Source organism: Lupinus angustifolius, chromosome LG15, assembly GCF_001865875.1.
Source record: "Lupinus angustifolius cultivar Tanjil chromosome LG15, LupAngTanjil_v1.0, whole genome shotgun sequence".
NCBI lineage: Eukaryota > Viridiplantae > Streptophyta > Magnoliopsida > Fabales > Fabaceae > Lupinus > Lupinus angustifolius.
In genome coordinates this window covers 2,079,710-2,106,927 of record NC_032023.1, presented here as the reverse complement: position 1 = coordinate 2,106,927, position 27,218 = coordinate 2,079,710, and the positions used below count along the sequence as shown (strand labels likewise).

At 31.2% G+C, this 27,218-nt stretch overlaps 3 protein-coding genes and 1 long non-coding RNA gene across 8 annotated transcripts; 3 read left to right on the top strand and 1 right to left on the bottom strand.

The window, feature by feature from the left end:
• Nucleotides 1,652-2,627, top strand: LOC109327336 (21 kDa protein-like). Of its 2 annotated transcripts, none has more exons than XM_019560435.1 (2): nucleotides 1,652-2,424; nucleotides 2,463-2,627. In XM_019560435.1, the coding sequence occupies exon 1, from the start codon at nucleotides 1,680-1,682 to the stop codon at nucleotides 2,400-2,402; it is 723 nt and encodes a 240-aa protein (XP_019415980.1). In that variant the 5' UTR covers nucleotides 1,652-1,679; the 3' UTR covers nucleotides 2,403-2,424; nucleotides 2,463-2,627. The 2 variants fall into 2 exon arrangements, with proteins under 2 accessions (XP_019415980.1, XP_019415979.1); XM_019560434.1 differs by having other exon boundaries at nucleotides 1,652-2,426; nucleotides 2,458-2,627.
• On the bottom strand, nucleotides 5,908-11,751 carry LOC109328564 (3-oxoacyl-[acyl-carrier-protein] synthase II, chloroplastic-like). Of its 3 annotated transcripts, none has more exons than XM_019562083.1 (14): nucleotides 11,399-11,751; nucleotides 10,218-10,423; nucleotides 9,947-10,150; nucleotides 9,638-9,748; nucleotides 9,434-9,529; nucleotides 9,254-9,299; nucleotides 9,089-9,168; nucleotides 8,468-8,536; nucleotides 8,082-8,166; nucleotides 7,020-7,174; nucleotides 6,797-6,877; nucleotides 6,644-6,703; nucleotides 6,200-6,361; nucleotides 5,908-6,012 (listed from the first exon to the last, which is right to left on the bottom strand). In XM_019562083.1, exons 1-13 carry the CDS (start codon nucleotides 11,514-11,516, stop codon nucleotides 6,245-6,247), a joined length of 1,428 nt encoding a protein of 475 aa, XP_019417628.1. In that variant the 5' UTR covers nucleotides 11,517-11,751; the 3' UTR covers nucleotides 5,908-6,012; nucleotides 6,200-6,244. The 3 variants fall into 3 exon arrangements, with proteins under 3 accessions (XP_019417628.1, XP_019417631.1, XP_019417629.1); XM_019562086.1 differs by having other exon boundaries at nucleotides 5,908-6,013; nucleotides 6,221-6,361; XM_019562084.1 differs by lacking the exon at nucleotides 5,908-6,012 and adding an exon at nucleotides 6,090-6,108.
• On the top strand, nucleotides 14,673-19,464 carry LOC109328551 (C-type lectin receptor-like tyrosine-protein kinase At1g52310). Of its 2 annotated transcripts, XR_002105449.1 has the most exons (6): nucleotides 14,673-14,953; nucleotides 15,059-15,113; nucleotides 15,861-16,280; nucleotides 16,439-17,000; nucleotides 18,590-19,183; nucleotides 19,426-19,464. XR_002105449.1 is itself a non-coding variant. In XM_019562061.1 (5 exons), the coding sequence occupies exons 1-5, from the start codon at nucleotides 14,867-14,869 to the stop codon at nucleotides 19,113-19,115; spliced, it is 1,650 nt and encodes a 549-aa protein (XP_019417606.1). In that variant the 5' UTR covers nucleotides 14,673-14,866; the 3' UTR covers nucleotides 19,116-19,354. The 2 variants fall into 2 exon arrangements, 1 of the variants encoding a protein (XP_019417606.1); XM_019562061.1 differs by lacking the exon at nucleotides 19,426-19,464 and having other exon boundaries at nucleotides 18,590-19,354.
• LOC109327869 lies at nucleotides 20,357-26,826 on the top strand. The gene is made up of 3 exons (XR_002105358.1): nucleotides 20,357-20,410; nucleotides 20,516-20,663; nucleotides 26,706-26,826. It is a non-coding gene; the product is annotated as an uncharacterized LOC109327869 (long non-coding RNA).

Sequence of the window (27,218 nt, the reverse complement as noted above, 5' to 3'; positions counted from 1 at the left end):
TAATGTTTGCCCTTTGAGAATCCAAGCAATCAAAGTCATCTTACTTCACCTTTTTATCTCGCATTTAAGGGAATAGGATCACATGTCCCAAAACTTGTACTAATTTCACGTCCCCACCAATTAAAAAGTAACACGTATATAAAAAAGGAAATTTTCAAAATAAAATATTATATGTTTAAAGTTGATTGGATGAAGACAAGATTTGGGGATAAGATACGGGACAGAGGATTTGTGTTCATCTTTTCTTTCAAAATAAAGGTTTCCAAACCATAGATTTGGAAAGCATTTCATTTTGTAGTGACTAAATCAGCAAAACTCCTATTTTGAAGCCAGCATGCATTCATTTTGAAAGGTTTTGGACCATTGAAGACCTTGTTATATACCTATGGATGGAAAAGAAGACAATGTATAGCATATTTTTAATTTAGTTTTTTTCTCCTATTTTTTATTCCATTTTTCCCTCACTCCGACACTCCCTCGTGCACTCATATTCCACCACCCTCACTCTCACTTTTCCAAAGACTGAATTATATATAACTCGATACATAATAATGGGTACACATTTGCTGTATTTTTTGTATTGCAATTTTTGTGTCATCTCATGTGTCATGGGTGTGTGATTGGTCAGAAAAAATATATTTAATTTAAAATTTAATTATTAAGTATTTTCTGACCAATCACAAACTCATGGTACATGGAGTAGCACTAACTGTGGGACAGCAGATATGGTCCCATAATAATTGGATTGCAAATATTTTTATGTGGAATGAGGAAAGAGAAAGAAAAAACAAACTCACCACACCCAAAAGGCAGTACAATTAGTGCTCTTATAAAAATGGTGTGAAAAATGGGGAAAACCATCACATATTAGTCTAATATATTATTGGATTCCCAGATATGCTAACACTTGACTATTTGATTTTTTATAGCAATCTTTATTCGGTAAGAAATACTAATGATTACACTAAAAAAATTAGAAAAATAATTTTGTATCATAAGAGTTTTATACCATATTAATTTATTATCACCTATTATTTATATTTAATCATTATTAAATAATAAATTATTGGAAATCTCAAACTTTGTCTTACCCAACAAAATTTGGAATTGGTGCAAGAAAGAATTTGGGAGACAACATAAATATTATACTTGTGGAATCTTTTTAAAAAATATATCATTTTTAATAGTGTTATAAAAACTGGTTCGTTGTAGCTCAACCGGTAAATCGATGAATCGGTCTCAATACCGGTACAATACAGTAATTATACCAGTCATGTAATCATATTGGTTAAAACTGGTCAAACCGATCATACCGGTCAGTTTTCAATTGAACCCGGTCATACCGATCAGTTTTTATTTAAAAATATTTTTTTAAGGAAATTGAAAAAAATATTAATTTTTTTACTGATTTTCTAACATTAATAATAATGTATTATATTTTTATATATAATTTCGCTGATATACAGTTTAATTAGTGAACCACCAGTTGAACAATTATATTACTATACCAACATCTTAACCAGTTTCATGATCAGTACAATATTAACAACACTAAATTTTAATATAATAAACCAGTTTCATTTATTATTTAAAATTATTTCCTAGCAGCATAGAGTCCCTACATCACTGAACCACTGACATAACACACTTCATCATCTCAAATAAAGACATCAAATTCCATGATTCCCTATTCTTTTCAGATCTACACAACACTCACAAAAATGCAAACCCATTTCACACTCACTCTCTCTACTCTCCTCTTCTATTTCCTCATCACCTTCACATTTTCATCCACATTTTTCTTCTCTACTTCTGCAACATCAGCATCAAATAAACCACAAGATCTGATCCATTCCTCATGTATCCACTCCAGGTACCCAAGGCTATGTCTTCGAACCTTATCCAACTATGTAGGACCCATAAACACCACTTTAGATGTGGCACAGGCTGCGCTTAGAGTGAGTCTGGCGCATGCTGGCAGAGCCTCGAAATATTTGAAGGCTCTGTCAGCAACAGCGCCAGACTCGTCTGGGCAAAGCCCTAATGATAAGAGGCAGCGAGTGGCACTGAAAGACTGCGTGGAGCAGATGGCAGACTCGGTGGATGAGCTGAGGAGGAGCCTTGAGGAGCTGCAGCACCTGCGACCGGAGACATTCCGGTGGCAGATGAGTAATACTCAGACATGGGTAAGTGCCGCCATCACTGATGGCGACACTTGCCTCGATGGGTTTGTTAGTGATGGTGGTGACAATGATGGGAAGGTGAAGCGAGGCGTGAAGCGGAGGGTCACTGATGTAGCAATGGTTACAAGTAATGCGCTTTATATGATCAATCGATTGGGTCAAGGTGATGCCAGAAAGGGTAAGCATCGCCCAGGTGGTAGTTTCGATTCGAAGAATTAAAGAGAGATATTGTTAGCAACTATCAAATCTCGACTTGGAACATAAAGATAGAAAGTGGTGAAGTTGGTTAATGTAGTATGTGGAGGTTAAATGAGTGTCCGTTAAATTATTATGTTGTGACTTGTGAGCTTTTGTTTTTGTGTTTTTATTACTTTTTACTTTGTTGCAAAAATGTAAGATATATGAAGATTGTAAATCAAATACTAGTATCCTATGAGTCATGAATTATGATAGCTCTTTTATCTATAAGTAAAAGGGGTTTGTCTTGTTAATTGGATTAACTTCTATATATAAAATATTGTTTGATAGTGGTGTTTACTTAGTGATTTGGGCATAATGGGAGAGATTAATTTTTTGGTTATGGTGCCTCTTTTTGTTAATTTTTTGATGTAAGAAAGAAACAACTTTTCATGACTAGAAGAGTTTGACGATCATGATTGCTTGAAAAGTTAGGTGACAAACTTCACACATGAGAAATAGTTGAAAGAAAAAAATTGTATTTAAGCCAAAATAAAATTAGTACAATGTGACATATTTAAAATTTAAATATTTTGTAAAAGGAATTGTAATATTTTTATATAAAAAGTAGAAATTATTATTGGGCATGGAATTGAACTTTTGACATTTTGATCTTTCTGGATATCTAGTCAAAACTTACATTACTAAACTAATATTTGTTCGTTTTAGTGAGCTAAGTATCTGAATACAAACTAACACCATCCAATGAAAAATAAGGATCATATGTCGTAAAAAGTTCATGTCTCCATATCCTAAATCAGTCATAATCCATCAACTAATACAAAAAATTATTTTCTCATTTTATATGATTAATTATTAAATTTTAGTAGCTAGAATTAATATATATCAATGATAATGATAAAATTTTATATTGATAGTATATCACCAAACATTAATATGTTAATTGTTATTAGCTATTAAATAAAAGTAATATACACAAATAATAATAATACATTGATTATATAAAAAAGTTGTATATGGTCATTGAATAAATATTAAACTCTGAAAATTCCATATAGATATACATGCATGAAATAATTATTGTTCAATTTAAGAGTGGAGGGATAGTCAAGTATGGGCAAGGCAAAAGGTATGGGTCTTAGTCAATTCTATTATTACATATAAGCATCATGCTATCATTGAATATTGTGCGTTTTCCAACCGAATAATATCACAGTGAGTTTATTACCTGAGTGTAATATATATAAAATGCAAATACAACCTTTTATAAATCTATATTTTCCAGCTTTCAATTCCATTATTTATATTTAAAAATTAATAATAATTAATATGAACATAAATTACACAAGAATGATGTAAAAATCTTTTATAAAAGGGGAAAGTTGTATTATTTCTTATTTTTTCGAAAAGACTTTCGTGAGGAAAGTAAAATTTATTTAGGTTTTGATATATGTTAGAGAATGTAAATAAGACTGTATCATATAAGTGCAAAAACATATTGCACATATGCCACTGGAACAAAATTCATGTTGATATATTTTTTTCTCTATTTTTTTTCTTAGTAGAGACATCTATGTCATGAAGAAAAAAGTACCAACACAGTTACACGATAATAAATGAATTTCTAACCATTTTTTACATTACTAAAGTATTATTCACTATTCATATATAATTAAATTTTAAATATAAATATTACATATAAATAATATATTGACGATGTATATAACTTTACCCGATATTACATATATTAATATCAAGAAAGATCTCATATCTTAATTCATATTACTACCCTCATAAATAACCAACATCCACTAGTTTTTTCAAGCAATTGCCCATGCATCATAAATGAATGTCAGATGCTCCGTACTTGCTAGATTTTTTCATTGGAAGTGTTAAGAAGTGTGATAAAGACACTTATTAAATATTCTAAAGATAGAAAATGTAATTAATAAGGTGTTAATCTAATAATATAAAATTTTATTAGATCCTTATAATGACTAAAAAATTTAAAGTTTGATTCATGTAAACTATAATTATTGAGAGGAGAATTCAATATCAGAGTATTAAAATCTAAATGCACCCTTTCCAATTCATATTTTCTAAATTAGTATTGGAAAATTAAGTTAAATACATCTCAAAATATAAAAAAAAATGATTTTCAATAATTATTTTTAATTTTTTTGTTCCTTAAACACTATGTGGTTAACATTTACCTAAGTTCTTTAATAAGTACCCTTTTATAATGAAACAAATCCGAATGCTCATGCATCATAAATGCATGCTTGATGCTGCATTGTTCCTAGATTTTGTTTATAATGATTGTATGAAACGATTGGAAACAAAAATTTTGCCACATGTAATGTTTGGGAAGACATCTTCTGCCCCAAAACATTGTACCACACCATGTTACCACTTATGATTGGTCAAAAAATACTTAATTATTAAATTTTTAATTTATATATTTTTTCAATCAATCACAAGTAATGATATATTGAGTGACATACTAAATGGGACAACAAATATGCTCCCGTAATGTTTCATAGTTATTTGCAACTTTCATTAGTCAAATGGGACTACTTTTGATTGGATCTTATCTAACAAATTCTTCATTTAGCTTTCCCATAGTATAACCCATTTAAGCACTTAATCAATCAAATATGGTTGGACCCACCGCCCATTTCAACTTCACAAGTTTTAATTATAAATTTCTTGAAAATTAAGTCGATACATGTACAAGTAACGTATATTATAGTAGAAAATCATTCCAAAAAATTTCTAACCAAAGGAAACTAACATGTGCCATTTTTAATCTACACTTATAAAGTGACACTTTTTCATGGTTATGAGGATTTCTGAGATGATTTATGAAGATATAGTATTTTCGGATATATAGTTGCTTTTTTAATATATTAAATTTGACATTTTTTATTTAAATAAAGTATTTTGTTATCTTGCTTACTTCTTATCTTCATAACGCATTAATTTTTTTCTCTATCAAAAAACTCATCCAAAATCAAAGAACAACTAAAAATTACTGGCCTTGGGAGAAAAGTAAAATACACAAAATTAGATCTAATCATAACTAAAACAGGAATAATAGTATGGTTAAGATTTACTCTTTTTACTAGTATAACAAAGTTAGCTAACCAACTTTTTAATTTTCAACTAACTTTTCAGCTATTTGTACTATAGAGAGGTTAATATGGACTTTTAAGCAAATTTTTGCAAGGGACAAAATCCTCATTAAATTCAAACCACTTAGAATAAGTAACTTTCATCAAAAAAGGGGTTAACCTAGAATAACTAGGCCTAGTTTCAGCAACAAAAAAACACAACTATTACTCATGTTCAAACTACTATGTTCATCTCTTAGGACATGGTAATAAAACAATGTCTATGTCTAATCAAGTACTTTTCCTAATGGTTACAACAATGTGAGGTAAAACTCTTATCCAAGCATGGCTAGATATAGTTTCAAGTCTATGTCATTTTTTCATTCTAGATAGCCATTTCATTAATGCTTCTCAATAACAATCTCATCATCCAAGTAGTCCATACCACATGAATTTTTACTCAACCAAAAATGGTTGAGTAGAGTGAGTGTGCAATAGATGGCTTCGTAACTCGGTAACTGCAAGAAAAGAAGATAAAAGACTTACGGGGCGGCCCAATGCACGAGGCTCCGACTTAATGGGGTTTGGGGAGGGTAGATGTATGTAGTCTTACCCTGCAAGCAGAGAAGCTGTTTCTCGGATTTTGACAATGGATAAAAAAAGGAATGATTGAAATATAACCTTTTAACCTTCATAGGCACATACCATCTTTATAATGATGGGAAGATAGATACTCTGAAATCTGTTTTCTCACTTATAAGGGGCAAATATGATTGAAGAATTGTGACCACCAAAACCAAATGAATTAGACAAAGCTGCTTTGATATCCAATCTCTCTTTCTTTGGACCCACAAGCACACTAGCATCCTGGTTTGTGTAGAGTGGAGTAAATTAGATAACTTTGATTTTGAACACTAAAAATGAAAGAAAAAGATATATGCACCGATAGTGTAAGAGTTTTTGACACTATCAGTGCTTCATCCACTATTCATTTTCAATCATCATTGACTCTTAAAGTAATACAAATGAATAGTGGATGATGCACTGACTGTGTATAAATCTATATACTGTCGGTGCATAGATATTATACTAAAAAATGAATAGGCACACTTTCAAACAAAGATGAGAATGGTGGAAAAAGTTTCATACCACTCCTTTGTCTGGGTTTTCTAGATTGATATTGGGATGAACCCACCCTGTCCTTATTGCCTACATAAAGAAACAAACAAAGCTCTTTTAAACCTTTTTTGCTGTGAAACTTTTCGCTATTTAAAACAATTGTCGGGATTCGTTATTTGTCACCTGTATTGTTGCTACAGCTTCGACACCACCAGCTGCCCCGAGTAGATGGCCAATCATAGATTTAGTAGAATTCACTCTTAGCTGTACAAACAAGTGATTTTGGTAAGCATGTTAATACGGTAAAAAATCGGCATTAAATAAAGCGGTTAAAAGGGTAAGAAACTAGGAACACATTAAAATTAGTAACAAGAAAATAATATTGATAACATAAAAGAAATTTTACCCCGGGATTTTGACCAAAACAGTGCATCAGAGCTTGATATTCCTTAAGATCACCAGCCGGTGTGGATGTGGCATGTGCATTGATGTAGTTCACATCCTCTCTGGCTACTCCGGACTGAGCTAATGCATTTTCGATGCAAAGTATAACACCAGCCCCTGTTTCAGATGGAATAAAAGACATAAGTGCATGCTTAAGCCATTTATAAGGATCGAAGTTCTTAACAGATTAAGCGTTGAGGTATTTACATCGGTAACAAAAATGCAGAATAATCAAAAAGACATCTCAAAATGATGGAGACTGTTTTTTTTTACTTCGGAATCGTACAGAAGATGTAGCAGGATGTAGTAAGTCTCTAACTAGTCTGGAACTTAATGGTGAAAGTGAAATTGCAATTCTATAGTTTGAAGATAAGATGACCTGAACTTAGGAAATTCTCACAATCACACTGAAAATGCACAAATATGAATAAACAGAAGCGCAAATATGAATTTGTATATAGAAGCATAACCATCCATTTGAAAATGCTACTACAAAAACATAACAACGTTTTCTTCCAAAACATGCTTTGGCAGGATTTATACATGATAGTCATTGGACACACTGTAATCGCAATAGATGAAGAGACAATTGAACAACAAAACCATGAAAATGTGGTGCAATGGCCAAAATTATAATCAATACCATCAAGAACATAATACTATAAATTCCAGAATCTCATGTCCAATACCAAGGTATTGTTATCATTCTCAGTTTTGTTTCCGAAAAATCAGTTTTCATAATATATTAGAAAGGTATGATGAACAATAAAACAGAAACATATGCTTAGAATGATTTTATTTCAAAAACAACTGTTGAAGGGGGAGCAAAAAAATTTCATATTTTACAGTCTTGTCATCAATAAACAGTTTATCGTATTTCCGATGAACAAAAAAATGTTCTGTTTGCTGTTCTAAAATAATTCCAAGCATGCACCAAAGGAATTGTAAGATGAGTTTGCTTTCAACAAGTCCTTAAATAAGAGTGGAATATGCCTTAAATAAGATGTAACAGAGAACATGTTACCATCAGGATGTGGCTCGGTTACATGATAAGCATCACTGGTGAAGCTTCCACCAAGGAACTCTGCATATATGGTCGCACCTCTTTTCTGCAACATAAAAGATTATATGACAATAACTTTAATCATATTGCCAAATCAATAGGCGCAAGGAAAAATAATAGGCAGTGTCATCGGCAACAAGAAGTTTGAAGCATGATTCTAGGATGGGATAGGACAATGGAAGTATCAGTGTGTTACTACTTTTTAGACTCTTGGAAGGAACTGAAGGATGAGACACATGCAATTATTACGTACGAAGTATTACAGAAATATTCTAAAACATGATGTGAAGTTCTTTCAAGATATGTTTTCTATTTAACTACTAATTATTAAATTAAAATAGAATCACCTTAGCATGCTCTAATTCTTCTAAAACCAAAACTCCAGCCCCTTCCCCCATGACAAATCCGTCACGATTCTGTAATATCACAAACAAAATACTGGTTAGCAACATAAGAGCCGAATAGCATTGAAAAGGGGATGGATAAGGAACAAATGAATCCATTATTCCTGCGTACGTTACTTTGTAAAAATTGTCCAAATTCATGATTATTGAGATTGGTGCTGTAAAATTTGCCAACTTTAAAAATTGACCAGAATTTGTCATTATCATTATTCCCATTAAATTTCAGGCATCAAGAACTTTTGATTGTTATGGTTCCTTTTTTAACTTCTTGAGTTGTCTTTTGCATCCTATTTGTATATAAACAAATGTTAAGACACTCTAGCATTTCAGATTAAATATGACTCATATAAAAAGATTATTCGAAGTTTTTGTAAATGTAAGATTGAGTTGATGAACCTTCAATGTTTTCAAATAGTTTAAGTCAAGTAAGCTCCCTTGATATATTAAAAGACACAACATGCTCATCAACTTTCAACCGTATTAAATAGTTTGTAAAAAAATATAATGCAAATGGGAAAAAACAAAAAATGAAACAACAAAGCAACGGGATTTTCGTAGTATTACAATATCCCAAGGGCGTGAAGCTTTAGTAGGATCACTATTTCTCTGTGAGAGTGCCCTGCAGGCCACAAAGCCTCCCAAACCTACAGCAATAATTGTTGGACCAATATCAAACTTATGCCATGATAACTTCGTGCAAGCAAGAAAAAGTAATTAAAAATAGGATACCGATCGGTATAATAGTAGAATCTGAGCCACCACAAAGCATCAAGTCCTGCAGATAAACTCCAATTTTTAATGACTTTATATACAATGGTTGTATTTATACAGCTTATTTTACAAAGAAGACATTTGGAAATTATGGTAAATCCACTATCGTATAGGCAAATATTGAAGTAAAATACTTACAGCTTCACCTCTAATGATATGATTTGCTGCATTCAATATACAAAAGTTACTTGTAGCACAAGCCGTGGAGATTGAATAATTAGGACCCATCCATCCCTACAATTTTCATAAAGGAAATATCTATTAGAAGCACAAGGCGAAAAAACTAGACACACATTTATGGTGTGATGTCCATAATAATCATCAAATTTTATTTTAACGGACCAAATCCATAGCGAGCATAGCAGAACCCATATTTGTTGTTGCAAAGGGAACACAAAAAGGATTCACTTTCTTATATGAGATTCGTAATGCTTCAATGGCGTCGTTGAAAACCTGTCCAACACAAAAATATCAATAATAAGTCGGTACATTTTGAATTTCAATTGACAGTAATTTTGATGCATAAGACCAGCAGATATTACAAGTTCTTACAGTTGTTATGATGCATCTAACTATAAAATCAACTGGCATATGGGATATCAGTCGCTACTCGATCAAATGCTATATCTAAATATTCAATAGAGTGATTACCTGCATGCCACCCATTGCTGAGCCAATCAAAATCCCACATTTTTGTTTGTTTAACTCTTCCAATACATCTTCGGTAATTCCTCCATCAACCAATGCTTTCTTTCCAGCTGTGAGTATATACAGCATAAATTTATCCATCCTCCTTGAAAGTTTTGGTGCTACCCAGCCATCGGTTGAGAAAGACTTGATCTCACCAGCAATCCTCTGGAGACACGAAACACTTAGAACGAAAGCAACAACCGAGATAGAATGTGAATGAAATATCATTTACCGTTGGAAATTCTGCACAGTCAAAAGTATCGATCTCGCTTATGCCACTAACACCATCAAGTAAATTATTGTAGAAGACATCTGGATCATGACCAAGTGATGTAACCACACCCATGCCGGTCACAACTACTCGCCTTTCCTTTATAGGAGGCGTTTTCGTCATTGTAGCTTCTTGAACAGGTTGTGAAGCTGCAGCCATTGCTTTACCTTGAAATTTTACAAATGCAAGGCATAGATCAGTAATATATATGAATAACAAAGTAGACCATAAATCAAAGTCGCGTAAAACTTTCTTCTACATCAGCACAACTTTGAAGATCAAACTAGCAAGCAAATTCCTACTGATCAACGAAGTAATGGCATCAACCTCGGTAGAAGGTAAAAGCCTACTGCAAATAAAGAATGAAGTAATAAATGCATAATTTTTAAAGGGCAAAACAATGCGGAGTTAGAATCCTAAAGGTACACATTTATATTGAACAAGGACTTTAAGCCATGGCCAATTTATATCATTCCGATTAATATGCTCGATTAAGTGAAGCATGGGGACTAATTCCTCCACCTAAAAAGCTAGCTCATAAGAAGGGGATTACCCAACCCAAGTCATTATAAGTGGTTCTTTACTTATATCCTCAACCAATACAAGACTTTAACACTTAACGCGTCCCTTCACACCCATACTCGGCATCTTGAGCGTGAAGTTTATAGGACTGGACATTTTCGGATGGCCCAACATTCGAATAGACTCTATTACATATCAGGATGGACTATGTATGTAAGGTTTTCTACTCCACATCCACATGATAGTTATTTCACTTATTTGTCATTTCTACTCTAATTTATGTGTATGTATGTTTTGCCCCCACTACATAAAATTTTCATATTTGTATTTTATCATTGCTTCCACTACCTAACAAAATACCCATATTAATTCAATCAATGAAGCTACATATCAATGGAATAAATACCTATAAATATAATAAAACAAACAAATCAGCGATAAAAAGAAGGAAGCAAAGTAAAAATGGTTGCTTTATATTTGAACTTAATAACTCAGATTAAAATGCATCATAATATAATAACACCCACAAAGGTAAACTTCAGATTTCACGATTAATCACGAAAAAAACTATCAAAAAACAATTTTTTTCACATAAAAGTAAAAAAAAATCGAATTTTTACAAGAACGTGGCAGTTGATCGAAGCGAATGTGAGAGTTGATGTGAAATTTGAATGAAGAGAAAATGGGCACGTGATTGTTGAGATGAGAGGACGTGGTGTGAGAGATAGAAGTGGCCATAATGAACGTGATTGAAGATGATGAAGAAATTGAAAAAGCAAGATGGGAAGATGAAGAGTCACAGTGAAGAGAGAGTGATGAAAAGTGAGATATTGAGAATAACGAAGAAGGGTATATAATGAAATCAAGATTAGAAATCTTAGTTTTTGGTTTTGAATCTGAGTGAGTGGTTTTGAGAAGAAGAAGAGAACACAGTAGTCTCTCTCACTCTAGTTTCAGAGAGAGAGAGAGAGAGTGGGAAGGTGGAAGAAATAAAATACATAATAATCGTCAGAACAATTAATATTTGGATTTTGAGTAATCATCATTAAAATTAATCATAAATATGATTATTTTTAGGATTTAATATATATGAATGGTGTAATTTTTTTACATTGTCAACATTATTCACCATTCAAATGTTCATTATAATTGACTTTGAAACAAAAGTAATATAAACTAATGGTGAATGACATGCTATAAGTGTAAAAAACTTTACTTTTATAGTGCATAGATATTAAACTCTTATTTTTAAGTTATTTGTGATTATTTATGGATATTAGAATATATATATATATATACAGATAAGAGTTTTTTATATTGTCACTATATAATTCAGCTCATACATTGACTCTTAAATAAAAATAATTCAAATAAATAGTAGATGATGCATTGACTGTGTTGAAATATGTACATTATCAGTCTACAGATATTATACTCATGATTATTATCATCTTGATTAACATTCTTAAAATAATATATTGTTTTTCATGTTTATGAGTGAATTAATTATTACTTTTATGCTTATTCACGTTTAATATTTTTTAAATTAACTTGTGGGGAAACTAATGAAAGAGACAAAAGTATCCTACACATAATATAAATAGTACATTCATTATATTTATTGAAATACATAGTTGATTATTTAGGAAAACAAACATTTTATTGGGATATAAACCATTTATCCGTACTTCATCCCTCCCCATTTTAATTGAAAAAAATCAAAATCAAAATTGAAAAAGTTATTTCATTTTCAACCACTTTTAAAATATTTAATTTTAAAAAGTATCATGTTTCAATTTCCTATTTTCATTAGAAAATTCAAATTCGAAATTATCATTTATTTTTTTTACGTGTGTGAAGAGATAAATACACGAGTAACCCATATGTTTTTAACAATGTGAATGCACAAGTAACATGTGTGTTTTAACTGTGCGAATCTACAGATAACATGTATTTTCTTAACAATGCAAATGTATAAGTAACATGTGTGTTTTTAATCATACGAATACACGAGTCATATGTATTCTTAATAATACAAATGTACATCCGAGACGGTAGTAGAGTTTTATACGATAAAATATAATTCATATCATACATAAAGTCATTAAAATGAACAACCACGCTCAATAATTAAAAAATTTACTTCTCTTCACTGGTTATCTTTTCTATTATAACACACCAATCAAAATTGGACTATTTTTAAACAAAAGATCAATCTAAATTTGATTTTATTTTAGATTACAAATTTAATTCAATTGAAGTAAGCATGCTCTTAAAATAGTAGTTTCAACAATACCATTGTGATACAAAAAGTGTTTTAATTAGTATTACTAATATTATATGGTCAAAATAGTAGTATTGTGGCACAATTGTTTAACTTGTTATTTAGTAACTAAACTACATACTAGTTAAATTATTAATTATAATCAATAATATAAAATAATGAATATAAATATTATTATTCATAATTAAAGAATAATTAAGTTCAATATTAAGGCGAATATATGTGTTCATAGTCTCTACAAAAATATAACGTTTGTTTTCTAGATGATGATTTTTTACTCTTTATTATATTCACAGTCATGGAATATGCATCCTTTTATGGATATTGATGATAATTTATTAACAAGCATAACAAACTATTAATTAAATGGTTGTCAAGTGCAACACCTCATTGTATCCTCATGTAATAGATTAATATCAAATGATCTATTTATAATACCGATATTTGTTGGAAGTGTCAACCACATATTCAAATAAGATTAGTTATGTATCAAAAATTTATTTGCAACTCTTTTATTAAAAGTTGTTTGCTTTTAAATTAAATAGTCCTATACATAACTTGCTAATGATGTTAGGATCATTTCTGACATTTTATAGGTCTTGGAAAAAATGAGGACCATTACTTATTATAAAAAATAGATTACATTTATATATAATAATTTAAATGAAAATGAAAATTCAAACCAAATCATGACCCAAAAAATTAGTGTTTATTATTTATAAAAATAACTTACTTATCTAACTACTTTTTCAATAAAAAATTATATTGAAATCGTGAGAGCATGTTATATTTTTTTTGTTTTTTTACTCATTCATTATTGTTACTCACTAAGAGGTGAGATTTTTATGGTTCAAAAAAAATACAAAAATAGACATGATGTGAAGAGGTGAGATTTTTTTATATATGAATATAAGAAAATATACAAATTTTTACATTTCACTATATAACTTTTTTGGTAAGTCTACCTTTAAAGATAGGTTACTTATTGCCAAAAATCTCCATACACTAGATTATGCACTGAAAATAAGAACAAAACATAGTTTTGTATATATAAATCATATTCCATTATGTGGTGAATTTATTGATGACTTTTCGTCCTTACAATTGAAGAAATTTAAAAAAGAAGAAGGTTTTAGTGACTAAAAATATTCATCATATTTTTCAGCCTAAATAAAAAAGAAAAATTTGTTAAGCTAATGTGAGTCCAATAATAAATAATATATGTTATTCACAAAAATTTTAAAGATTTAAATTTCATTAAATCTAAATAACCAAATTTAACTCTAACCTTAAAATTTTATAATTAAAATTAATCAGATTGATTAAATATTAACAAGTCATACATCACGAATATATAAATCAACACATCGAGTTTTGTTCCAAATTAACTAGATATTTCAAGTTTTAAGTCACGAAGAAAAGAATACGATCATATTTGATAAGAAGAATTTTGTCGCATATAATGATAATGTCGAATCGAGCATCAATTACAAATATGATTTGGGCCATGCATAATAAGGCCTTGATTTTTTGGTTCATAAACAACATTAAATTGGTCCTACAATGTTACATGGACCAACCCATGTGGTTCCAACAGATGTTATTTCTCTTACATTCACAACTATTAATTGCATTCTACCTACCCATAGAAAACTAACAAGAACAACAGACACCACTTTGAACTGAGAGGAACAAAGACTCAAAGTTCTTCACTTTGAATTGAAAAAAGGGTTTCATGGTAATGAAAAATGTGATTTTTATGTTTCCTAAGTAACCCCAAATTCAAAATTTAAGGTTTGTTTTGATGGAACTCAACTCCATAGCTCTGAAATGTGTTTTCTTTCTTCTGCTTCATTTGATTCTTGGTGTTCATGGAATCGTACCCAATGTGGTGAGTATGATAATACTGATTTGTTTCTATTTTTGGGTAAATTCAAAATTTTAAATTTTTGTTACAATGTGTACCAATTTATCATAGCTTGATTTTGCTTTGTAGACACTTAATGAGACTTGTGGTAACTCATCTGGTTCTTTCAGAAGACACACCAAAGGTATGTTTTTTTGAAGGGTGTTGCTGAATTTTGGTTTGGTATGATTTATTATTTACCTTTCATGGGATTGCATAAGAAAAATGGGACAGTAGAAATCTAAGTTTATGCTCTTCTGATGGTATGGTATAGTATCTATTTACCACAATCAAATTGTTTCTCTGAGGTAGTAGAAGGAGAAAGGTTTTTAAGATGCTAGAGGGTTTTGAGTTTTGACACCAGTGAAAGGTGCCAATAAGGTTTCAGGGGGTTTTAATGCCCCGAGGCGCCAAAAAGCGCATACCGAAAGGGGTTAACAATAGAAAAAGAAAACAGTAAAATGTTTGATTATTTTGCATCTGGCATTCATTTTCCATTTAAGTGGTCTAGTCAAAACATGATGGTCATTGTAAAAATAGAAGATTACGGTGTTTAATTTACGAAGCCCTAAACTTGTTGCGACTAAGAGTTTTGAAGTTCTATAACTAATTTTTCTGTTAGCGTTTTGACTATTGAACCCAAAGTAGCACCAAATGTAGCAAATTAGATGTTGGTCTGTTAGAGATATTTTTGCCGTTATCCGGGATGATGCTCATAAAGTGGCAATGAGTTGGCCATTTCCAGCACATTCTGATGCCTTCGATAATAGCATGCGTTTTTTGTTTGTAGTGCTTGGAATTACAATTTAGTAACCATTTCTCTACTGTCAAAACAGTCAATAGACTCTGATTATTCATGCTTTAGTATTCAAAAGTATTTCTCCTTGAACAGAACTATGCCCGACTGGTTGGGTGATCGACCCGAATAAAACCAAATGCTTTCTCCATGTCGGGAGGTCAAAATCCTGGAATGAGTCAGAAACCTGTTGTAATATCTATGGTGGACATTTAGCATCCTTGAAATCACTTCAGGAACTGCACTTTGCTCAGAGTCTATGTAATGGCTCGACAAATAGTTGTTGGATTGGTGGAAGAAGAGTCAACTACACTGCCAGTTATGAGTGGGCGTGGTCGGATAATTCTCAGTGGAATTCGTCCATATTTCATTTGTCCAATTTTTCATCCAATTGTACTCTTCACTCCTGTTATATGAACTACACAGACAATTTATGTACATTAATGACTAATTCAAGCGCTCTGGTTGGTGAGAGATGCAACAATCCTCATTCTTCCGTATGTGTACTTGATATAGGTAAGCCCATGTTTTTATCATTGCCAATTCTCATTTTACATTCATTAGATATTCTTGAGAAATATGTTACATTGTTGCTCGTGCTTTTTTTCCCCTTTCTTTTATTATTTTTTATCTCCATAGCTGACTAATTTGTTTATTTTTGTAATAATTATCAGATACGAAATGTGATCATATGCACTGCCATCGGGAATACCTTATCATCCTTGCAGTGGTGAGTGCCGTGATACTCTCGACAACATTAGGAGTGGTGGTCTGGCTTCTTGTATATAAGCGGGGCAAGAAGAGAAGACGGTCTAGAAAACTATATGACCCAGCAGCTTCTCTTCCATCATGGAAAGTCTTCACCAAAGATGAATTACGGTCAATTACAAAGAATTTCAGCGAAGGTAACCGTCTTGTCGGGGATGCCAAGACGGGTGGTACATACAGTGGGGTTCTACCAGATGGCACAAAGGTTGCAGTTAAGAGATTAAAGAGGTCAAGTTTTCAGAGGAAAAAGGAGTTCTATTCTGAAATTCGTAGGGTAGCTAGGCTTTGCCATCCAAATTTGGTGACTGTGATGGGATGCTGCTATGGTCATGGTGATCGCTACATTGTTTACGAGTTTGTAGCTAATGGGCCCTTAGATAAATGGCTACATCACATACCAAGAGGAGGCCGCAGCTTGGATTGGGCTATGAGGATGAAAATTGCCACAACGCTTGCTCAAGGAATCGCGTATGTTCAAAATCTACCTTTTCTTTGATAACTTAGTCATTTTTGTGCAAGTTAGTCTATAATTCTTATTTCTCCTTAATAAGATGCATGTTTTTATATGTTAATCAAATTCTTCTTACCATGGAAATCGTGATTCTTTTGCTGCACCCAACTGGACGCATTTAAGTTATTCAACCTTGATATTTGTATGAATACTTTATAACTTGTACTACATTGTTTCTGAGAATTATTTGTGAGTGTTGGAGTATCCGAGAAATTGCTCCGAATTTTTTATTTTATTTTAATGTGTAGTCATGCTTTCAAACCTGCTCTTTTTAGAGGGATCTTGTTTTATAGCATCAAATCAATAAAGAAATACCATGCCTCGGACTTCCGTGTTGCTAAAATGCAGCCTGGAAACCTGCTATGTTCTTGTATTTTAGTTTTTACACCAGAGCAATGATCATCATTGAGTTTTAACTTGAGATCTTCATTTAACGAAATAAGATATCATGAGGGAATAATAGGTTAAATTGGTTCAAATATTTTCCATTGCTAATACTTCTCCAAAATCTCATGCGAAGGTTAGATTTTCAGAGTTGTATTTTGTAAACATCCATCTAGTGAAGATGAAATAGTTTAAGTGCTTCTAATTGTTAACCTAGTTTCACATTTGTTCTAGGTTTTAAATTGTAATTGTTGTTGCATCGTCATTACAAAGAAAATGCCGATAACTGTGGGGAATTGCAACTGTATTGCGCTATATTGCAGTTGCTGAATTTTCCACAGCTGCAATATTATGACTGCAATTTTAGTTATGTAGCACAATTTAAAACCATGGATCTTTCATTTGTTTTGCCCTGTGCTATCTTAAGTTTCAGGTTTGAGGTTCATTGTCCAGCACCATATAATAATTAATCTGGGATTCATTTCTCTCTCTTTCTTTTAGAGGGCGAGTGTTGATAATACGATAATATCGCTTGCCTTGTGACCTGGAGATCATGGGTTAAAATCCTGGAAATAATATCTCTGCCTGTGAAAGTAAGACTGAATACATCTATTTTCCCTAGACCTGAGGTGGGAGCCTCGTGCACTTACCCACATTTTTTTCCTTCTTTTACTAGATGGTTTGATAAAGTTGCTCTGCTTCATTGTTTGCTCAGGCCTATATGTCCTGTATGCAAGAGACTGTCATATAATTCGCGTTCCTCTGGTATCAGATAGCCCAAGTTCTACCAAGTTCTCAACTTTAACTTGTTTTTCTTTTTTCGATATCACGCTACCTTCATTGTTTAAACTCTAGCATGGCCTTGTATGTTGCCTAGGATATCTCAAAGAAGTCTGATAGCTTTTCGGCATCTTTTAACGAACTAGTAGATAGCAAATAAAATTGTGTAAAGGTTGATTTAGGATTAAGCTTCTTCTAACTATGAAGAGGAAAGAGCCGAGGAAAGGGTGTAGAGGAACCAGATACATTTTTTGTTGAGTTTCTTTTAGTTTTTTACAGGCTTCACTTAAACAAATCTGAAAAATATTCCCCCTAGCATATTAAACGTTATGGATTTATTAAATTGTTAATTATAAGGTACTTGTTTTTTCTGTTTCGACAGGTTTCTGCATGACAAGGTTAAGCCACAAGTTGTGCATCGAGATATACGTGCCAGTAACGTACTGCTGGATGAGGAGTTCGGAGCACACCTTATGGGTGTAGGTCTGTCCAAGTTTGTGCCATATGAAGTGATGCACGAGAGGACAGTGATGGCAGGTGGAACTTACGGATATCTCGCGCCAGAGTTTGTGTACAGAAATGAGCTTACAACAAAGAGTGATGTCTACAGTTTCGGCGTCTTACTACTTGAAATAGTGAGTGGACGCCGACCTGCACAGGCAGTTGATTCGGTTGGTTGGCAGAGTGTATTCGAATGGGCTACACCTCTTGTTCAAGCGCATCGCTATCCCGAACTACTGGATTCTCATATAACTTCCTCGTCTACTAGTATCATCCCGGAGGCTAGTACCATCCAGAAGGTGGTTGACCTTGTCTACTCTTGCACACAGCATGTCCCGTCGATGCGCCCTAGAATGTCTCATGTTGTTCATCAGCTACAACAGCTTGCCCAGCCATCTTCAAAGTAACATCAAACTTGCAATGTTTAGCTCAAGTTTCTGTATCCTATAACTTCAAAGTGGACAAATATTTTTGGGTGTCCTAACTGTATTTTAATAACCTGACCTTATCGGGAGCACATCTGTTGTCCCAAAAAGTGTGTCACTTGCTCTGATTGGTTGAAAAGAATATATTGAAGTTAAAAGTTTGAATTAAGTGTTTTTCTGACCAACCATTTCAGGTGGCACATGAAGTAACACACTTTCTGGGACACAAGATGACAAGATGTGCCCTCTACCTTTTCTCGGGTCAGAATTAGGAGTGATTAGCGATAACTAGAGTTTAGATTAGGTAAATTCTGCTAGCACACCAAATAGCATGATCTGGTTGAAACTTGTGTTAATTTCCTCATGGACTTAATTTCTCTAGTAGGTCATGCATGAGGGTTTACATTTTTTTCACATTATATATGTACCCATAACAAAATTTCAAAGTAGGGGGTATTTGAAATTTTATAATTCATATTTCATAGCTCAACATTCAAAATTCTCAAAAATAAGTACACATGCTTTAACAAGTCTACCGTTTAAATTGCAAGCATCAAACCATAATACTTATCACACCAAAGATTATCTCTAAGCATATAAACAAATAATATTAGTTCCCAATCCAGTCTACAAAACATATTTTAAACTTAAAGCTTTAACATAAATGAATCAGAGATATAGCATATATGAAAAACCACAATACTTCATTTTATGTGACTTTTCATTTTTCTTGTGTTTTTCTTCCATACTTGTTTCTTTTTATTTTTAAAATAAAAACAACCTCATTTTACAATATTACTTCACTTATTTATAAAATAAACATATATAATGAGTAGCTCCATATAAATAAATCAGTTGATTCAATGCTTTTCACAAACTTGACTTATCAATTTTAAGGTTGAACCAGCCTATATGGTACGAAAATGAAAGATTCAAAAAAGAATAGACGGAAATAAAATATATTATGATGGGCCTAAGCACTTTTGTGATTTGGGTCATAACATGGACCGTATCGGCCTTGTGCTTTATGAAATCGTAATAATCAACAGAATCCATGTACCCTTCTGACTTCTTAGATTGTAAGGGTTAATTTAGGAGTTAGATTTTGGAAGAGGAAAAAAATGAAAGGGAAGACTTGAGAACTATGAAATAAAATAACTCTCAAATCTTCTATTTCATTTTATTCCTAAACAAACTCTAAAATCATGAAATGTATAGAAATCATGGTTGGAGACGCAGAAGAACAAAAGAGTAAGAAAGGCAATTACAATTACTTGGTATTTCAAACCCCAAACATGTATTTTTTTTTCAATTTACGTATCCTTATTTTATGGTTGTTCCTTTGTTAGAGTAAATGAAACATTTCATTTCATTTTTAACAGAAAATATGGGATCTGAAGCTCCAACCTCAACCTATTCCTCTTATTCTTTCACTGGAAAAGTCATGATTTGTTGTTCTATCAAAATATTTGATCCGTTCTGATGGATCGAGTTATGAGAATCGAATCTAACGTTCTGATGGAACATTTGGTGCGTGCTTTCCCCTTTTTTGATTTTAATCACTTGTTAGTTATAGTTCCATTTGAAATTACAGCATTTGCAAATTCATCTTTTTTGTTCAGCTTCTCATTTCTGTCTTTGATGCACATTATATATATATATATATATATATATATATGGTAATTATTCTCCATCATGCTATATTGCTCTGAATGTTGCAATAAGGTTATGGTTAGTTGCCATAAGGTTAGGTTTTTTAGTTGCGATAGATGAATGAGATATAAGATTATGAGCGTATTAGAATTTAGAAACATAGTAAAATCTCACCTTTGGTGCTTTGAGAATGTGTAGAATCCGAACTCAGTGAGGTTGAAAATAAAGGTCCTATCCCGATTCCATTGGGGTTCGGGTACCCGAAACCCGACGGGAAACCCTGATGGGTTTATTCAAGTGTGAAGTCCCACATTGGATAGGTGGGGAAGATTGAAAGAGTTTATAAGGAGGAAAGGCCCATGAAACTAATGCCTTAAGCTTTTGGTTCAAGACGTGGTGTCTCACTTGTGATTTTTCACTCTTCCCAACCGAAACTGCAAATATCTTATGTTTTCTAACTTAGTTATATTCACATTTTCTTTCTTTGTTTTCTAACTTAGTTATATTACTTTTCCTCCTCCTTTTCTTTTGCATGAAGCAAATTATATCTATTACTGTTCTCATATGTCCATCATGTGACTTTGCTGCAGTCACATCAGATTATATCTACCAAACCAGAACCCGAACTCGAAAGTTAAACTCACGTAAAACCCTAACCCAGTCACATTAGATTTTCCCCGTTCAATTCGGGTTGGGTTCGGACAGATAACTACAAGTTAGGTTTTCGTTGTCAGCCCTCTAAAAAAATAAGCATATGTACCAAGAATCACCTAAGTATGATAACTCTATTGTAGGTTCTGACTTTCTTCCTTTTTAGTTCTTGTGTTCTTGGTTGTCATAGTTCGGGTCCTAAGATCCTTTTAATGAGTTGATTCTGATCTGTTTTTTTTTTATAGAATCCTCTCTACTATTGAGTGAACACTGAACAGTAATTAATTAATATTTTTATTAAAATACCCATACTAAAAAAATCAAGAAAAAGTTAGTGTAAAATTAAATGAACTGAAATGTTAAGTAGAAACTAGAGAGAAGATAAGATAATTAAATAAGCAAAGAAATGGTGAAGGATATTTAAAATATTACTCAATCCTAGGAGATTTCATAAGATATGATTATAAAAATAAGATTTCTCTTGTGAGATTATTTCATATATTCTTTATTACTCTTGGTTTCTATCCTGCGGTATTTCATAAAGCCTCTCCCTCTAATCCAAACCATCAAGTTCCACTCCCATTTCCTCAATTTGCAAATACTACTCAATTTAGAGTTTTGGTTATCACTTTCAAGAAATGGTGACAAAAGTGAAAAAAGCAAACAATGGTGAATCAAAGAGAAAAGCTTTGTTTGTGAAGAAAAAATATACCAAGAAAGCTTCTGTTTATGTAGTTCTAAATGCAGAAAAGGAGAAGTGTAGCACTGAAACTCCCATTTTAGAAACTAAATATGATTCACATTCTTCGAATCTAGTAGATGAAACTGCAATAAGATACATCATGTCTAATTGGAAAGAAATAAAAAGAGAAAAACAAAGAGAGGATGTTGCTCATGATCTACCTCCTCTTCCTCCTAAAGTTTTGTTGAATAGGAAAGTAAATAATAGGGAAAAACAAAGAGAAGAAGCAAGATTTCAACTTGATCAAATCAAGAACACTACACATTTCAATGACAACATAGAAGCTATGTTAGATTTCCAAAATCTTATAGGATGTTCCTCATCTTATTCTAACTCAACCCAAGATTGTTTTTGGTCATCATTCAAATAAAGAATTGTTCTTGGAAGACTTATGATTCTGTCTTGTGAAAATGAAATTTTAATGTAAGCCATTTATCAAATTCTACATTTTTTTAATTTTGTTTGATCACTTCTGTGTATTCAATTCAATACATAGTACTTTGTCCTCATATGGCACTGAACAGTTGTTAGTTTTACTTAGTTGTTGTATGGTACTTTACCTTCTTTATTCATGTCTTAAATTTAAAGAACTCCACTTTTGTTCTTTTCTGTTTTCTCTGAACTTCAGAATCCCATTACATTTTTTCACTGCGACTTAGTTTTTCATGGTATTAACTATTAAGTATCTCGAATTTAAAACCTCAATTCTTTTCAAGCCCCAATTTACAGTTTGCACGGTTTTTCAAAATCCTAATTTTAAAAAAAATCAAGAACTCTTCTCATGTTTCTTTTTCTTTAATCACATTTCTCTGACTCTAAATATCTCTTAGGTATTCTTGGTCAGAGGTAATTTCTGTTTGTATAAAGAACTAGAGTAAACAATAATTTTTATTAAATACCCGTTTCAAAAAAAATCAAGAAATAGTATAAAATTTAATGAACCTCTTAAGATACCCGTTTTATTAACAATAATAATTATTTTTATTAAAATACCCGTTTTAAGTAGAGATGGAATAAGATAATTAAATAAGTATTGTCAACATATTTATCTTGCACAAGTAATACTATTATTGACAATTAACATTTTTAATGGTAGGTGACACATGTATAGGTGTATAAATTTGAAGTATCACAACTAATACAATTCATTATAAACAAATATATTAATTCTCAACATGATTTAATGAAAACTATACTCTTTATCAGACGATAATAGCATTATCACATCATACATTTGGTTAGTCTATAAGACTTCAATTTATTAAGTTTGAGGGTAAATATATGTAGCCTAATTCTCAAAGTAAAGACTTTCCAATATTTGAATCCATAAGTTATAGACAAATAGTCTTATTATTTTGTCCATGTTTACTCTTATCGCAACAGGTCGAGATTCTCTATGGTACCCAAATTCTGACATGTGGTACAAAAGTATTAATGGTCCAAATTTTATTATTAATTTTGAATTAAATATATTAAAACTTACATTTGTGAAATAATTTAAATCGCTAAATCTTACTTCTATTTTCTCCACGCTTTATCCAAAAACGAATGATATTCACCTGCATTAATTGGTTCTGTGCCCATTTTGGCATGGATAATGATATATGATTCTCGGGTCTGTCTTTACATGCAAAACATACAAATTTTTAGTTAACTATTTTTAATTTCGTAATAAAAATAATATATTATATAATTGTTGGACCAGACTACGACTAGGGAGCCTCCAATTACCGGAAGTTCCATTGTTACATGAGTATAAGAAGAGTGAAGAGTTCACAAGTGAGACAATTAAAACATTAAGACATTAATTACATGTATCTTTCCTTCTTATAAACTTTTTCACTTCTTCCTGCATATCTAATGTTCTAATGTGAGACTTAATAAATCTGACAATAATAAAATATTATTCTTACTCAAATAAAAACATATGGCTAAAATAATTTTAAGATAATTTTCCTAAAGTCGGTTCAATTGGTCAAAGTTTGGCCATGAGTTATGATTCGGGTAGGATCCTCTAAAGTGAGTACTTTGATATACTTTTTTTCTCCTCCGTTATTTTATACTAATCCCTTTTTTTGTCCATCATATAAAAGTGAGGAAAGAGAAATAATCACTAAAAATTAAAAATGGAACAAAGTTAAAAATAATAACAGAAGATATCATCATTGATAAAATGCGTAAAATCTAAAGAAATTCCCCATTCAATATTGCGAACCGGTCATATATTAATTAAACAACATAATACAGAAAAATATAATAAAGTTCTCTTATACACCAAACTAGTAACAAAAAAAGCAAAAAAACTGGAAAATAATGCCAAGACATTTGAATGGATAGAAAGTGGTGCTTTTTTACCTTGCAATCCAAAAAAAAAAAAATAACTTGAGAGACGTTGGAATCATATGCACCGTGAGAATGGTTGATAAGCACCAAAGTTCTATTTTGGTAATACTATCTACTCTAGAAACTTCTCCTCTAATGCCTAAATCTTCTTTTTTCAGTCTACCATTTGTGTTTCCTTTATGATGTCTTGGTATCCCGTGGATATTACACATTACAAAGAGTGTTCACCCATAATAAAAATAATTCATTAAGATCACAATTTTAAAGGTGTAGAAGTTTAGGATGATAAATATTTGCTAAACTCAAACATGAATCACTCCAAATAATTTACTATATAGACATAAATTATTTGTTACAAACGATAAGGTAATAATAACTAACAAGATAAACATAATATAAAATTTAAATAAAATGAATCTAACTAAATATTAGATAAAATAATATTTTATTAATCCACATATATTGAAATAAAAAGTACACTAAAAACAAATGTGAATAATTTCTTTTGGAAAATTAGAAGGATATTTTGATTTTTAAAACTAATTAGTAAAGTTAACTAAAAATAATGATACTTTTTTATAACTGATAATTAATATAAATAAATAATGTTTTGAATTTCAAATGATAAATAAATAAATAATGATTTTTAACACGTGATATGATTTGTTGTGCAAAAATTAATAAATACATAATAAACATAAATGTTTAAATTTCAAATCTATATTGATAAAGGATTGCTAGCTAGTGGCATGATTCCAGGTTGAAAATCACCTGACAAAATTTGAGATTTAATCCATCTAAAATTTTGAGAATTAGTTGTTAGTTATGATAGTTGATTTAAAAATGATATATGTAAATCCATCTACTTGTTGGATTTGAGATTAACGCTTCTTCATATCAATTTTTTTATAAAACAAACGTTTTGTCCCAAATGAAATAAATATGAATGCTTAAAAAAATGTTATTCTATGAAGAAAATATAAATATTAGAATCCCTTCATAAATTTAAAGTTGTGTTCCTAACATATATGATATGTGGCATTTGAGAATATTTATGGGGTTTATGAGGAAAATGAACATAAACGAACGGAAAATGACAGTTGAAAAAGAGGAATGTTATATTTCTACTATATTCTCGTACTAATTCTTCTATCTATGTAAGATATGTTATTTGTAAATCAATTATTAATAAATAAAATATTAACTTATAATATTATCCATTTTTTATGGTTGTAAACCAATCACTAATGAATAAAATTCCAACTTGTGACATATTTATTTTTTCGTGGACAAAAAAATTAGTAGGATGATATATCATTTTTCTTTTAAAAACTAAACAAAAAGTTTTGGTTCCCAATTTTAAAAAGAATATTGCACCAAAAATATCAGCTTCCAAATTTATGGATGTTCTGAAGGGATATATAATCCCTAGCCCAATGTGCATACCAGTTACTCCATTGGGCCTGTAGACAAGTGTTATATTTACTATTCATTCAATATAAAACTTATGTAAAGTGATATATACTCTTATGAATTTTCTTTTACAATAAAAAATAGAGTTTAATATATGTCCATTGCTTGTGTAAAGTTTTTTACACTGACAACACATTATTCATCATTGGTTTAAATTACTTTTATTTGGCAATCAATAATGACTAATGTATGCATGATGGATGATGTGTTAACAAAGAAAAAAAGGTTACATTGTCTATGTATACATATTAAATCCTAAAAAGTAGCATATGTTATAAAATGATACTTTATTTATTAATAATTGACATAGAAGCAACATATGTTACTTTCATGGTGTAGGAGGATTTGTAGATGATTCCGTAAACTAATTTATAAGTTAATCCATGTAAACTCATTTAAGTTTAATTTAAATGAGTTATGGTTATTAAGGAAGGGTTTATATAAGGGGTATCAACTTTCAAGAAGCATTTTATTTTATATTTTTGCATGTCCATGTTTGCACTCTTATTTCCTAACATGTAACAATAGTTGCCAATGCCATGCTTCTTGTTTCATGTACAATTTTAGCATTCCTTCATATTTACACAAGAAGGTTTAGAACATGAAACATAAGATTGTGAATTTAATGAACCATATTATTCTAGTACATCTGTATTTAGCTCCACCTAATTCATTGTCTCTTCACACCACATGGCTTTGTTGTTTTGTAGGGGCAATAATTAACATCTTCATGTGACCATTATATAACATCTACATTCTTCAAAACTAATTCATTGCCTTTTATAGTTTGGAAACAAACTTCAAGTTCGTATCTAATTTGATAATAATATATTATGATGGGTATGTGATTATATATACATATGGAGTGTCTCACATGAGAAAAATGTGTAATTGTAAAAAAAATGAGAACAATTAGTATGAATTATTAGATCTTATTTGAATGATCAAGATTAAAAGATACATGTACATGATTATGACGTGATCAAAAATAATTAACACGAATTTAATGTTTCAAACAAAGTCCTAAAAGCTGAAGTGAAATATCAAAGTAAAAGTTGTAGGCCTCTTAATGTCCCATGTCTGAGCAAGTCCCTTTTCCTAAATTTCTAACCCACTTTTTTAAGAAATTTTGAGAAGTATGGAAAATGTAATATCTATACATTAAACCTAAACCTTAAATCTTATCATTTATTATTCACTGTTCATTTGTATTACTTTTCTGA